Here is a 14979-nt window from a genome sequence, read left to right on the forward strand (position 1 = left end):
ATTCTTGTTCCAGTTCCTGGAAGAGTACCTCCAAAGATTAGAGGTATATATCCGCCTACTAAAACCAGGGTTGCCCGCCAAGCGAGGGGTTGCTCGACTGACACCATTGATTCGTCACAGGTAAACTCATATTTTGTATTTTGGAATTATTTGTGAGTCTTTGGCGTTTCCAATACGTTTGTATTAAAATACCTGTATTGTTTACAGGGGTCGGCTGGCGCGTGTCAGATAAAATTGGCGCGGCATAAAGTCTTGCCCATAGGTGTTGAGGACGATGTAGAAAATTCAGAGGATGATGAAGAGGGTTCGGATCAGAGTCTTGAGGTTATGGGGGCAAGGGATGATGTTGAAGACGATGTTGAAGACGATATTGGATGTGACATGGTTAGTGCTAGGCCTTCTTTGTTGGATACACCAAATTCTAGGGATGCATTGGTTCCTTTGCCGGCCAAGATTGGAGGTGGTGTCCCTATTGCTCGCTTGTTTGAAGGTGGTTGTAATTTTTTACATAGCGATGTGCTTAGCTCATGAGTTAGAGGTGCCAGTACATCCGTGAGCTTGTCATGCGGCATTGGTTCTTCTGCGCCCATTTCTTTGCATGCTTTTACGAACTCTGCGAGCCTGGAGAGTAATGTGCTCACCATTCCTTCGAGCTCCGAAGTTGGGGTCAACGCGCCTATTGTTTCAGCTGGTTCAGACTTGGGTGGTGTGCTCGTACGCGAGTTGTTTGGCTTTATTCAAAAGGATGCAAGTGATATTGGGAGTAGCCTTCAAAAACAGTCACTACCAGCTATTGATGGAGATTATTCCCTCATTCATGCTACTGATGGAGATTTTTCTCCTATTCATCTTCCCCGTGGCAGTGTGGTTCTTAAAGGGATCGATGGAAAGGAAAAGCTACTGGATCCAGCTGTGTTGTTTGTCGGGGTAAAAGCAGAGTTAATTCCTCAACTGCTCTTTGTTCTTCATTATAAACCGACCACTTTCATGCACTTGGGTAGCTCTTACCTTCGGACTTATTTTTTGGATGGTTTTGGAGATTCCTTAAGGAGCTTTACAAGTTATCCCCAGAGACAGCTTCTTTTGATGAGGTGTTGGCCCAACGTGCTGTTTTGGGCGAATTTCGGGATGGATGGATTAACAGATTGGAGGTGGGTTGGTTGGATGATTGGTTATCTCTTCTCGAATCCAAGGTCAGGAGGAGGATGATTGAGGCTGAGCTAGGCGAGGTAGATAAGGCTTTGGTTGTTGCTGTACGAGTGGAGGAGGAACGCAAGCTATCTTTTGAGCGAGCACATAAAGCTTTGAATGAAGCAGAATTGGCAACTTCTAACTTGAGAGAAAAGAAAGCGATTCTTGAAGCAAGATTGGCGGGTGAAGAAGAAGAAGAAGATCAGGGTTCCAGAGTCTTGACTTAGTTGGATCATAGCTTTGTAGCATATGATAGCTTTATAGTATATGATAGCTTTATAGCCTAAAACTTTTTTTGTATGTTGGAGATTTGGGTCTTCCTTTCTTTTTTTGTAATTGAAAATTTTCAACCACTAAATGGAGCTGACTTTAGAGTTAAAGCGTCATCTTTTATTATTTGTGATTATAGCTAAAATAAGTGTGAAAAAGGACGATATTCATTGAAGAAGCCCAAATGGGCACAATACATCTTGGTGTAGTACATTATATAGTAATGGGTAATTTCTAAGGATGGTAAGCCTTCAACCATTTCGCATTGATAGGGCTCAGGAGGGTATGCGAGTCAGGCTCGGAAATTCTGTAATAGCCATTTTCATTGACTTCCCTTACTACATAAGGACCCTGCCACTTGGGTGTGAACTTGTGGGTCGATGTTCCCCTCATGACATGAGGTGCAGCCCGTAATACTAAATCACCTTCTTGGAACTGTCTTGGATGTACCAAAGTATCATAAGCTCTAGCTATACGGCTCTGGTGAACTCTAAGATTAGTCTGGGCCTTGTCCCTTCTTTCATCAAGGACTTCTAAATCTGATGGTTTGGAGTATGGGCTGGTTCCACTTCGGAGGGCCATGCGAGCTGAGGGTATGGCGATTTCCACTGGAAGGACGGCTTCCGTGCCATATACCAACGAAAATGGGGTCATTTGAGTTGGTCTTCTTTTGGAAGTTCTGTATGCCCAGAGCGCCATTGGAAGCACATGTGCCCAGTCCCTTTGATAATCCTTGAGAGTCCTTGAAAGGATTCTAAGGAGTATTTTGTTGGTTGCTTCAGCTTGTCCATTGCCCTGGGGGTAGTAAGGGGATTTATGGTGTGTGATGTCGTAGGAGACTAAGAGTTTCCCCACTTGGCGGTTGACAAAAGGGGTCCCATTATCCAACAGGATTACTCTAGGAATACCAAAATGACATATAATGAATTCTCGAATGAAATTGGAGACAGCGGCTCCTGTTGCCTTCTTCAGGGGGATGGCTTCTACCCACTTAGTGTAAGTCTTCGTAGCCGCTACGATCCATATGTGTCCCTTTGACGGTGGAGAGATGGGGCAATAAGATCCATAGCTAATGTGTGGAAAGGCCATGGTGAGCTCGAACTATGCAGATCGGTGGCTGGTGCATGAATAAGGTTACCATGGAGTTAACAAGGTTTGCAGGGTTTGGCATATATTTTGGCGCCCGCTTCCATGGTGGGCCAATAATAACCTATATGCAAAAGATGTTAGAATAGCTTGGCTCCGCCTTGGTGCTCCGACCCATGAGCAAGTTCTAAAACTTTATGGATTTCTGCTCCCGATAAGCAACGTAAAGGCTTCCTGTCAAAGCCATGCCTGAAAAGTTGCCCTTCTTGCAAAAAAAATTTCGAAGCTCGCTTCTTGATTATTGCAGCTGCAGAGCGATCTAGCGGCAATGATGCTTCTTTGAGGTAATCTATATACACCTGATGCCAGTCGGAGGTGATTTCTGCGAAATTGCATTCAGCTTTTGGAGGGAATTCCTGGCATTTGGTGCATTTTCCCTGAAGGTCGTTTGCTTCTTTGGCCATAGTAGGCCAATAATATCCCTGTCGTTATAGCCTCCTGTAGAGGCTCACATCTTCTGTTCCGCAAGAACGATTGTGAACCCCTTCTAGCTTAGACTTGGCTTCGGGAAAGTCTATGCATCGTGCTAGCAGACCCCCAGGCCCTCTGTAGTAGAGGACTCCTTGGTAAATCGTGAAGTGTTTGATTTCGCACAAAGGTAGTTTACCTGAGGGGGCGCGGAGCTCATCGATGATTGGGGCTCTCTAGTCGGCGGGTTCTTTTTCAGGAAAAATAGTTGTTACTGAGCACGGCATGGAGCGCTGCAGTACTTCTGTCTTAGTTGATTCTTTCGCAAATTCTACTTTAGAAACCAAGGTAGCGAGGGCGTTTGGGTGTCGATTGTTGGAGCGAGGAGCGTATTCTATCCTTACCATGTCGAATTTGTCTGTCAACCTTTGGACAATGGTTCTGTACGAGGCTAAAGGCGGCTCTTTGATAGCATAGTCTCCATTGATCTGCTTAACCACCAAATTAGAGTCGCCTTTGATACATAGGAGACTTACTCCTAGGTCGAGTGCTGCCATAAGCCCTAATATCAAGGCTTCGTATTCTGCCTCGTTGTTAGAGCATTTAAAATCCAGTTTATATGACAAATTGACTTCGGTTTGATTTGGGGAAATAAGGACTATTCCAGTTCCTCCTCCTTTAGAGGTGGACGATCCATCGAAACTCAAGCTCCATTCTCCTTCGGTGTTTACTTCGGCTGCTTGGAACTCATCTCCTGGCAATTCATCCGAAGGCGGTTCATGTTCTCCACTAGGGAAATGAGCCAAGAGGTCGGCAAGCGCTTGACTCTTGATGGCCTTGGGAGCTTTGCAAGTGATGTCATATTTTGCTAGTGATAGGAGCCAGCGAGCTGGCCTGCCGGAAAGCGCTGGTCTAGTGAGGAGAAAGCGGATGGGATCGCTTCTGGTCATGAGATAGATGGGGTAAGAAAGAAGGTAATGGCGGAGCTTTTTAGCGGTAAAGACTAGGGCGAGGCAGTGCCTCTCAATGGGGGAATACCGAATCTCAGCTCCTTGGACGACTCTACTTATGAAGTACACGGGTCGTTCGAGTCCGTCAATTTCCTGGGCGAGCAGAGCTCCTACTGATTTCGGCGTGGAAGTGATGTAGAGGAGTAAGGGCCTTGCCGGCTGAGGAGGAGTCATGGAGAGGGGGGAAATTAAAGCTGACTTCACTCCTTCGAATGCTTGTTGGTGCTCCTCATTCCAAATGAACTTGACGTCCTTCTTTAGTAATGAATTGAAGGGTTGTGTTATTTCGGCCATAGCTGGGATGAACCGTCTCAAGTAAGATGCCCGACCAAGGAAGGTTCTCAACTCGTCTAGATTGGTTGGTCGTGGCATATTTGTGATGGCGGCGACCTTTGCTGGGTCGGGGTCTATCCCATGGCGATGAACGATACAGCCAAGGAACTTGCCGGCAGTGACTCCGAATGCGCATTTAAGCGGGTTCATTCTGAGTCTGTATTTCTTACAGCGTTCAAAGACTCTTTGAAGGTCTCTAAGGTGACTGGTCTCCTCCTTGGATTTCACTACCAAATCATCAATGTAACATTCCAAGGATTTGTGCAGCATGTCATGAAAGATGGCTGTCATAGCTCTCTGGTATGTTGCTCCCGCGTTTTTTAATCAAAAAGGCTATACAATATAGAAAAAGTTACCTATAGGAGTGCGAAACGCCGTCTTTGGGGCATCCTCTGGGGCCATCTTGATCTGGTTATAGCCGTTGAAGCCATCCATGAATGAGAACATATGGTGCCCCGCCGCTGAATCAATCAAGGTATCTATGTTTGGGAGTGGGAACTCATCTTTGGGGCAAGATTTGTTTAGATCTCTGAAATCGAGACACACTCGAATTTGACCATTCTTTTTGATAACTGGGACGATACTAGAAAGCCAGGTGGGATGTTGGATGGGTTTAATAAACCCTGCTTCAAGCAGCTTCACCACTTCGTCCTTGATGTTGAGCTCCACCTCGGGCTTATAAAATCTTACTCCTTGCTTGACTGGGCGAGACAGGGGGATGACGTTCAGACGGTGCATGGTAACATCTTTGTCTAATCCTGGCATTTCTTCATATGTCCATGCGAAAATGTCTGAATATTTTCTGATCAACTCGATGAGGGGCCTCCTTTGTTCTACTGGGAGATCTTTGCAAATGAAGATAGGACGCCTGGGTTCTCCTTCAGAGGCTATGTTGATTTCTTCCGGTTCTTGTTTTTAGGGCCTAGGACCATCCTGTAAACACTCCAGAGCAGGTCGGACTTCTTGCAATCCATCTTGCTTGGCGGGGACTTGGTTAGGAGATGAAATGGCTGCCTTGAGGGGTTTAACTTTTGAGCCTTCGGCTCCATCCAAATGAGTTACCTCAGGACAATGGGATTTGTCAGGGTGTTTATCCGTTGCTGGAAAAGCCACAGTTTTTTTTCTCTTTCTGCTCTTCTTGTCTCTATTTTTTTTATTCTTTTCCATTGGCGGGCGTTGGGCCTGCGCAGACAAGGTGTAGCAACAGTGATCTTCTCCACTTAGTTCACGATGGACAATTGCTACGTCGTCTAGCTGGGGGTCGGCATTGGTAACATTTGCTAACCCCTCGCACCGTCATAAACGGTATATCACTCTACCATCTTTTGTTTGAAACCTGGTGACTTTAGGGAGCTTTCTTGAGGGCTCAGATTTGGTGAATGTCTTTCTACGAGGTGTGATGAACCTTCTTCAGAGAGGTCATCCCAGTCAGGTATAGGAGTTCCTCGAAGTGGCAGGGGAGGTTCATCTTCATCGACATGATTGTAAAATACTGCATCTGCCATGTGAGCTTCATCTACTCGAAAAGGCTTTTGAGAGCCAGCTATGGCTACTACCTCATTGTTGTAGATTGCTTTGACACATTGATGGTAGGTGGACGGAATCGCAGCATATCTGTGAAGCCAAGTTCTCCCTAGGAGAGCTTGATAGGTCGTCTTTGCTTCTATAACATGAAACTTAGTAGTAGAGTGAATCGGTCCCACTGCTAAGTCTAACTGGACATGACCTATGGTTTTAATTTTTTGGCTTCCAAAACCGGTGATGGAGATGGGTTGTCTAACTAAGTGCTTTTGTGGGATCCCAGCTGCCTGGAAAGTAGAATAAGGCATCACATTGAGTGAAGCTCCTCCATCCATGAATCCTCTTTGAAACTCCATCCCATTGATGAATACTGGGACGTAGAGGAGGCGGTTATGTGGAAATGGTACTTGTTTGTCGGCCTCGGTAAAGGTTATTGCCAAGGAGTTATCCCGAAATACTTTCCCGAAATACTTTCCTTACTGATCCGCTTACACTCATGCACGTTTCACCATTCTGCTCTGCAAGTCTTAAAAAGGCCTTGGTGGCTTCAAAGCGTGTTGCTTTAGACAGGCCGAATTGGTCGAAGAACCACTTGAACTTTGTCGATTTCTTAAGTGCTATCACACGTCTAGTTTCAAAGTCCGGACAAGTGGGAGCTGGGAGTTCAGAGAGCTCGCACACCATTGGCTCTTCCGTCTCGTCATAATGTGAAAGCATCATGACCGTCTTGCCTTTATCCTTATGGCGCAGGAGAGGATCTTTCAAGACATCTTCTGTTTGGCGAGGTAGCTCCAAAGCGTCTTCAGACATCATTTTTCGAACTAGCGATCTGAGTGCCCAACATTTCGTAGTAGGATGTTTAACGGAACAATGGTATATGCAATAGTCTGCCCGCGCTTGATCCTTTTTGTTAACAGGTTGCCTTGGCTCGGGGAGGTGAACTTTTCCATCTTCTACCCAGGCATTGAGGAGTGCTTGTGCCTCATTCACTGAGATAGGTAATGGCGGGGGAATTTGATCGAACTTTCTCTTTTTTGCCTGCGGGTCTTCTCTTCCCTAAGAGGAGCCCTTGGCTACATACACAGCGTGGTTGCGTCGGTTAAGCCTCCATGGGGAAGGTTGAGGTGCTGTTGGTCGCCATGAGTGGGGTTGTGGTGCTGTCATTCGTGCCCCTGATCTTACTGTTTCACTTATGTTTTGGGCCGCAGCACATAAAGCGAAAAAGTCAGAGATGTGGTGGTTAACCAGCTGGAGTTTATAAGTCGTGAGCATTCCTTCAATGCACAATGACAGCAATTGGTGCTCTTCCATCGGGTCTTGAATGTCTATTGCTTTTTCCCTGAAACGGCGGACGTAACCGAGGATGTCCTCCCCAAGTCGCTGTGCTTCCCTCATAAGATGAAGGGTGGTTAACCTTTCTTCAACGTAGAAGAACTTGATATAAAACTTTTTTACCAAGTCTTCCCATGAAGAAATAGAGCCAGCAGCGAGGTTAGCATACCACGAGAATGCTCGATCTGTGAGGGATTTGGAGAATTCCCTCATGCGGAGGTTTCGGTTCTCTCGGTGAGCTCCAAGGGCGTCAAGAAAGCGTGAAACATGCTCCCTGGCGTTCCCTTTTCGTCCGTTGAAGCGAACAAACTTGGGTACTGTATATCCCGCCGGATATGGAAGACTCGCGATGTGAATAGGGTAAGGGGGACGGAGGTCCAATTCTGGGGAGGCAGGGATGTGGCCTTTGTTTGTCTGAAGTAGACTGTGTATGTGTTCTTTTACTACTTCCAATGTTAATAGCTGGGAAGGGTTCTGATCCACTGGGAGAGCAAGAGAGCCAGTGGAAGTCACTGAGACGGGAGCTCCGCTAACGGATCCAACTTGCGGTGGGGGTATTTGGCTGGGAGCTGACGGAGGGAGCGGGGTGACCGTTTGTCGTCCCGTTTGGGTTTGCAAGTTGTTTTGCGTAGCGAGGTTGGCCTCCGAGCCATTCTGGGCTAATGGCGGAGCACCATTTTATGATGCTACAAGAGGGTTGGACGACGATGGAACTGTAGGTGCCCTTTGTAAGGCTAGTAGGGCGTCCATTAAGAGTTGTTGGTTCTGTTGAAGAAAAGTGACGCTCTCAGTCAACGCACGTAGTTGGTCCGCTATGACCGGTTCGGAGGATTGTTCTTCTGGAGAGCCGCCGGAGTTGTGTTCCGAGGTCTCCGCCAGGGTCTCCCTACCGCCACCTTGGGATGTCTCTATTCTAGTTCCAGTGTTCTTTTTGGGCGCCATGTGAAGCGAGCACCACTCTTCCCCAGCAGAGTATAATGTGGGTGAGAGGTGTGGTTAGAGGTAGTCCGGAAAGATGGCGGGCACTTTAATGGCCTGAGATCACTGGAGGTGGAGAGGAGGAGGTCAAGGCAAGCTTGGAGAGGGAGAGGTTGGCAGTGATAGACCTTTGAACACTAATGTAAAATATGAGAGGGTGTTTAAGCATGAGACTTGGTTGTATTGTTGTTGTTTCTCGCTGCATATACGATACGTTATATAGGCCGTAGGAGTATTGGAGCCCAAGGAAACTGTTAGACAGGTGGCTCATTCTCCTCAACTCTGCCAGAAGTGATATAAGCCCTTCTGCCGTCTGTGGCTTGCCGGCAGGCGGAGAGCAACGTTTCATGGCAGGCAGAAAGTAACGTTTCGTATATGCATCGGATGACATGAACGTAAGGTGATTGTTGCCTCTTCTCCAAGCCTGGTCGAGATAGTGTTGTCTTAGCAAGAAGTCAACCATCTCGACGATCCCATGACCTCAGCCGCCAGTCCAGTATCCTCTGATGATCCCGAGCAGTAGTGCCTGGGTCCTGCTCCCAACCCAGGCATCAAGTAGATAAATGGGCCAGGGCCCACCTTAGTGTTTAAGAGAGCCAAGGGCTCGTTTCCAAGTGACCAAGTAGGAGAATGGGCCGCAGGAGCCATTGTTTATCAATCCAAGTCCAAGTGAGCCGGGGCTGATTGTATTGTTGTTTGGCCTTACAGCGAGGTATGAAGGACCATGGGCCCTGCGGGGCTATGGTGCTGCCTGTTGCAGGGCTATTCATAGCTAGATATATTTGGGCTTGTATATATGCTCCCTCTTAGGCTAAGCATATAGTTTTGGTTGCCTTGGCACATGGCGCCCATAGGGCTCGCCATGTATCAGACATACGACATGTCAAACGTGGTGCCTTATTGGTCTGCCACGTAGGTGGGGTTTTGGTGATGTGGCACCGTGGGGCTTGCCACCTATTGAGCTTGATGCAAGTACCCACACTAGGAAAAGAAAATCCATGGTTGGTTCCCACTGAAGATCATGTTTATGAATCAGTAGAACCTTTGTTCCTAGAATTGCATGCCATTGCAATGCTTTGTCTGCCTTCTGGTGAATGTATGTGCCCGGATGCCACGTCGTGTGCAACACTACTGAGTGCCCTTTATTCTTCAGTAAGCTAGGAAGTTGTCTTAAATCGCCAGCTCATGGTATGTTGCTTCCTTTCGTCCTGTCATATGATTCAGAGGGATGGGAGCCAAATGAAATGGTATATTAGTTTTTGGTAATTTGAGGATAGCTTTACACTTTTGTGCTTCATTATGCCTTAAGGATCTATATGCCAAATTTGATTGCATTATTTTTAGTGGGATAGTCTCGTAGTGTTAAGGTGCACTATTTTCCGAAGGTCACTACTCTTTATCCATGATTAGGTCCATCTATTATGATCTAAAGAAGCGTGGACACAGACACTTGACACGTGACAAATATACAACATGATTCGGATTTGCCAACACAACAATCTTAAAAAAAGCAAGACACGACATGCCGATGGACACGTGAAAGAGACATTTTTATATATTTTATATGCAATATATATTACAATATTCATGAATTTCGAAAATACTAAATTAATATTGAGTTGTTTTTTTTTCATTTTTATTGGATATTTTTTATTTAATAATAAACTATTTGTTTATTTATTTATTTTTTTGTTTGCAATATTTTTTTTCCATGCATCCTCCTTTGAAATGATGGGCTTGATGATATCCAAATCTGAGTAGCAAAAAACTTCTACTTAGGTGACGCTTCTTATTGAGAAACATGTTTATGTGCTCCCAAGTAAGAAACTCCCTTCCATCAAGGAAGAAACTTGCTCTCAACTGAGATAGAAACGAAAAATGTACAAATATCAAAGAAACAAAAGAAAAACAACTTAAACTAATGATAGTACTTTCTATTTATATAATGTGTATTCATACTTGACAATAATAATTTATAATTGACGTCAATCACAAATTCTTATTCATATTTTATGTCTATGTAGAAAATTAATTGTTATAATATATTTATGCGTTTAATATATGAAATATATATACGCTTCCATAGGCATTTCCTACCTTAGAAACTTCTATATGCTCTCTCTCCCTCGCCCCCGCTTTGCGCAACTAAGATCCAAAGACAAAGCCTTGCGTAATGAATTGGATAGATGGAAATGTAGAATAGAACACCCAACAAATCCCATAATAGGTGTACTACATACCAACAGAAAAGAGAGTTTTGCAACCTAGCCCGTTTGGTGAGATGTAAAGATTACAAACCCTAATAAAAAAGTAAAGATGTGTTGAAGAAGACAAAGCTGAACCCAGGTAAGTACGTTTCTTTTTTTTTTGCCTTTTCCTTTTTTTAACATTAATTGTAGTTATGCTGATATGATTAGTTCTACTTTTTCTTTGAATCATAGATCTAGGGTTCCTGTAGGCTGAATGAACAAAATCAGTGATTTTTTTTTTTTGGGGCCCATCGTCTTGTCCAAGGATTGTTCCAGAAAGGGACACGCATGTCCAGAGAATGTCAGAGGTGTGTCCAACAACCAAAAGAAGTGAAAAAAATGGGACACAGGAGAGGGTGTGTCTAACACGTATCTGCCGCATCTCCGAACATGTTTGTGTCCCAGACGTATTAGACACTGATATGTTAGATCAGATGAAGTGTCCGTGCTTCATAGAATATGATGCATATAGTGTGAACCTGAGGTTTTTTGAAAAGTTCAGAGAATAATGAGTAGTATGGATTTACATATTTATTGATCAGTTGGATTTTTTAATATTTAGAACCTTGAACCTTTACAACTTCAAAATTGTTTGTGAATTGTGACTTCTAAAAGTAAAACATTAAGTTCTCTTCCTAATTATTTTCAACGTTTATATGTAGAACATAAACTATTTGTTATTATTTTCATATAGTAAATAGAAATTTTGCTATGTAAAAAAATGAATAATTTGTTTTTAATTTCATATTAAATAGATAATTAGCCAGGACTCGGCTGTGATTGTATCCTAATTATTTGGAACTTCCTGTGTTGTTTGGATCCTTACTTCTTGGGTTTCTCACAACAACCAAAATATTAAAAGGCTTTATTGAGGCTCGCCTTGATGTTTACCTCGCCTTGAGGCTAAGGTAAAACGTATCAAGGTTTTGATTTTTACACTACGTTTTCCAAAGGGTTGCGCATCACAGTCTATGGCATGCACCTTAGGTGAGCCTTGTACATTTTTTGCGCATAAGCATATGAGGGCATAAGAAGAAGTTCCCCTAGGCTATTGGTAAACTTAATCTAGTAGATGAAACAAACATAAAAAGGCAAAAAATAAAAAGAACCGTTTTTGCAACTATATTCTATAAGAGGAAATGATCAATCAAGAAAAAACAGAGTTAATGTTCAAGTGAGAAGTTCAATCACTAAAGCTAAGAATATTAATTTCACTTTTAATGAAGGCAGGTTTCCTTCTCTACAATGAAATGTTTAATGCCTTGTGGAGAAAAGTATTTACACTTTTATATTTTAATAATTTTATTTATTTATTTAGTAATTTAAAATATTTGATTTAATAACTAAATATTAAAATTTAAATTTTGAATGCTTATGCCTCAACGCCTTAAGGCTTTCACGTCCCCTCGAGTTAAACCCCAAGGGGTTGGCTTGTTGGCAAGGCCTTGGGTCTGGGGGGTGTGCTCCTTCCAAGGTTCAAGGATGGAAACCTCTTAGGAAAACCCTTGAATTAACCGTGGTCCACTTGCGGAAAACTCCTTGCCGAGGGAGTGTGCACCCCTAGGAATTAGTCGGGCTTTGACCCGGACAGCCTGGTGCCAGAAAAAAGAAAAAAAAAACCTCAAGTTACACATTCGCCTCTAAAAACTTTGACCACAACTCAAATTAAACCTTTCAGTTCCTGAAACAATACCATTAAATATCTATTGATTTGTTTATGAATCACTTGATACTTAAGTCCTGCATAATCTACAAAGTTTAATGAGGTAATGTAGGATATAATTATGTAATATCTAAAATTTGCTTCTGCCAACTATTTTTCATCAGATAAGCTTTTTAAGTTAGGTCTCTCTCTCTCTCTATATATATATACACACACACATCTTTTGTCTCTGACATTTTTCCTTGATGGGAAGGTGAGCGTCTCTATCTCATCAACAGACAATTACTGCATTGAGGTTGTTCTTCGCTGCTTGGCAACAGACGGTGATGGACTTGGTCCACATGAACTTAATGATGGTGGTATTCTTGCTACAGTGATTGCTGCTGGCTTTAAAGGTAAGGGATGGTTGTAACTGCATTATCCTTTCAAAATTCATTATTTTGGAACTTAAATCTGATAACTGGTATTGGTTGAAGACTCCTATTTTACTTGATGGCTCAGTTTTTTAGGTGATCAACTTTTACTTTAGATTCCACATGATTGCAATAGAACTAATCAAATTTGAGGGGACATCCAAACACACCTTGAAAAAATAAAAGCTTGTTATATGTATATATGAACATTTATACAGAGTTGCAAGCTTGTGGCTTTAATTAAATACTTTTTTGTTTCCAAAAAAATCATGCCATGTTTATGTGTTGAATAGAATTTACAAGTAACTAAAATACAAAGGATGACGGAAGATATAGTGGAACATGCTAATTTGAAAGTCTACAAAAGTTTCTTGGCCCTTTCTGCACGTTGCTTGAAAAACGGATATTGGCAGTTGGATTGTTGGCTCTTCTGTCACAAATTGGCCAATACCTTCATGTCCTTGTCTAAATTTGCTCAAATACAATTCAGTTCTATATTCGGATTGGGTAAAGTCTAATGCAAGGTATCCAACAGGAATTACTAGGAGCTGTTTGACATCACATGTCCTGTCCTACATGGTATTTAGTAAATGGAGATGTAAACACAATGCGAAACCTGGATGTGAGCCGCTAGTTATAGGTTGTGTATTGTTTAAAACGACTTTCTTTTGTGTTATATAATGTATGAATGCAGGAGAGCTTGTTCGATTTCAAGCTGGTGTAACAGTGGAGATCTTACAATTAGATGCCTGGTATTCAAGCAAAGATGGTTCCCCGGAAGGCCCAGCTACATACATCGTGAGGGGCCTTTGTCGAAGGTGTTGCATTCCAGAAGTTACTCTTAGATGTATGCAGGTAAAGTTGTTTTCTGGAAGCCGGAAGTCCTTTTGTGTTTCTTCAAATTGGTTGGTTTACCATGTAACGTTCTACCATTTTGCCAATTTCTTCCTTTTAAAAATAATATATATTTTTCTTTGCAATCTCAAGGAAATTTGTAAGAGGAACAAAGGATCTGTAGTAAAGAATAGTAGTTTTTAGTTTTTGTTTCGTGCTAAATTCACAGGTTTCTGTTTCGCTCGTGGAGTCGGGCAATCCACCTGAAAGCCATGATGAGCTCATTGAACTAGTTGCATCGCCTGAAACTGGGTTTCTCCATTTATTTAGTCAGCAACAATTGCAGGTAATCTATTATCTAGATAACGAGTCTTTACTTGCTTGGGGTGGCTATTATCACATTTTCTCTTTTCATTCTTCTTCGTAGTCATAGTTGACCTTCCCTCACAGGAGAATTGACTTGGATGGCAGTTTTGTCAACATAATTTTTTCCTTGGCAATAGTGTTGCCCTCCTAAATTTTGTCCATCCACCCTTTTTTATTATTATTATTTTTTTGGTTTCTGGTAAAGTTGCCAAGATTAGGGCCTTACTATAATCTTTAGGCTTAATTACATTTTTGGTCTCCAAAAAGTGTTGTCATTTTGGTCCTCAATACTTAAATTGTGTCAATTTGGTCCTTAATGTACAAAAATTTGGTTCTTAATGTTTAAATTGTGTCAATTGGGTCCCCAATGTATAACAATTGTTCCAATTTACTCATATTTGGGAACTAAAACTATAATTAAGCCATAATCTTACTGTGTTAGAAATTCGCCTGAATGATTAAAGGTGTTTTATTTTTCATGAGTTTGAGAATTATATAGGTCCCACAAATAATCCATTTTTGTATTGTAACTAGTCGTTATTTTGGTTGATACAACAATTAAATACCATTGATTTTGCTGATAATTTTGTTTTGTTTTGTCCAGGAATTTTTATTATTAGAGAGAGAATACTGGATATGCAAATTGGAGCTTGGAGAGGAACTTCCTTGTTGATTTGTGTGTAAATTATGAGGTGTTGATTTAGGGTTTAATTATGAGGTGCTGATTTAGTAGCAGTGTAATGCTCTGCTGATGCAGTGGTATTTTTGTGGAATGGATGAAGGGTTGAAGTTTTATTTATTTATTTTAATTTTTTTTTTTAAGTGGCGTGTTTTGGGTAGTTCTTTTCTACGCAGTAGGTAGATTGAGATCCTGTATTTGTTGATTCTTAATTGATTGTTGAGCTCCCTCTCCAACTTTCATAAGTTTATGTAGTAATTACTCCAACTCCAACTAAACAAGGGAAATGCCATTTTAATGAATAGTTGGAAAAAAAAATTAATTTAGTGGAAACCTTGCAATATCAAAAGAAAATTTAATTAACTTTAACTGCTAAATTGAAAATATTTTTTGTACTGACATTATAATGATATTTCCCCTTTAAATTACCATCATTTTTCAATTTAAAAAAATTTAATTCAGTGAAAATTAATTATCATAAGCATAATTGTTTAGTAAAATTCTCACTTTTATTTCATTAAAAGTTCTGAAGTCCATGTTTTTATCATTTTCATTAGTTATCAAAAGAACTGATTTGTCTTGTAAA

General features: G+C 42.0%; 1 protein-coding gene across 2 annotated transcripts; it reads left to right on the plus strand.

The window, feature by feature from the left end:
• Positions 1-9177: 9177 nt before the first annotated feature.
• Positions 9178-14660, plus strand: LOC145820253 (nuclear pore complex protein NUP107-like). Of its 2 annotated transcripts, none has more exons than XM_082915354.1 (5): positions 9178-9377; positions 12355-12496; positions 13209-13369; positions 13578-13694; positions 14319-14660. In XM_082915354.1, exons 1-5 carry the CDS (start codon positions 9375-9377, stop codon positions 14385-14387), a joined length of 492 nt encoding a protein of 163 aa, XP_082771480.1. In that variant the 5' UTR covers positions 9178-9374; the 3' UTR covers positions 14388-14660. The 2 variants fall into 2 exon arrangements, with proteins under 2 accessions (XP_082771480.1, XP_082771481.1); XM_082915355.1 differs by having other exon boundaries at positions 13260-13369.
• The last annotated feature ends 319 nt before the right edge of the window (positions 14661-14979 follow it).

Source organism: Camellia sinensis, chromosome 2 (genome assembly GCF_055761805.1).
Source record: "Camellia sinensis isolate YWXY chromosome 2, ASM5576180v1, whole genome shotgun sequence".
In the NCBI taxonomy this organism is placed as follows: domain Eukaryota; kingdom Viridiplantae; phylum Streptophyta; class Magnoliopsida; order Ericales; family Theaceae; genus Camellia; species Camellia sinensis.

Bases quoted from the DNA above. Each gene is read 5' to 3' on its own strand.
- LOC145820253 (XM_082915354.1), top strand. The intron at 13,370-13,577 runs GTAAAGTTGTTT...CTAAATTCACAG, and splicing joins TTACTCTTAGATGTATGCAG to GTTTCTGTTTCGCTCGTGGA. The intron at 13,695-14,318 runs GTAATCTATTAT...TGTTTTGTCCAG, and splicing joins TTAGTCAGCAACAATTGCAG to GAATTTTTATTATTAGAGAG.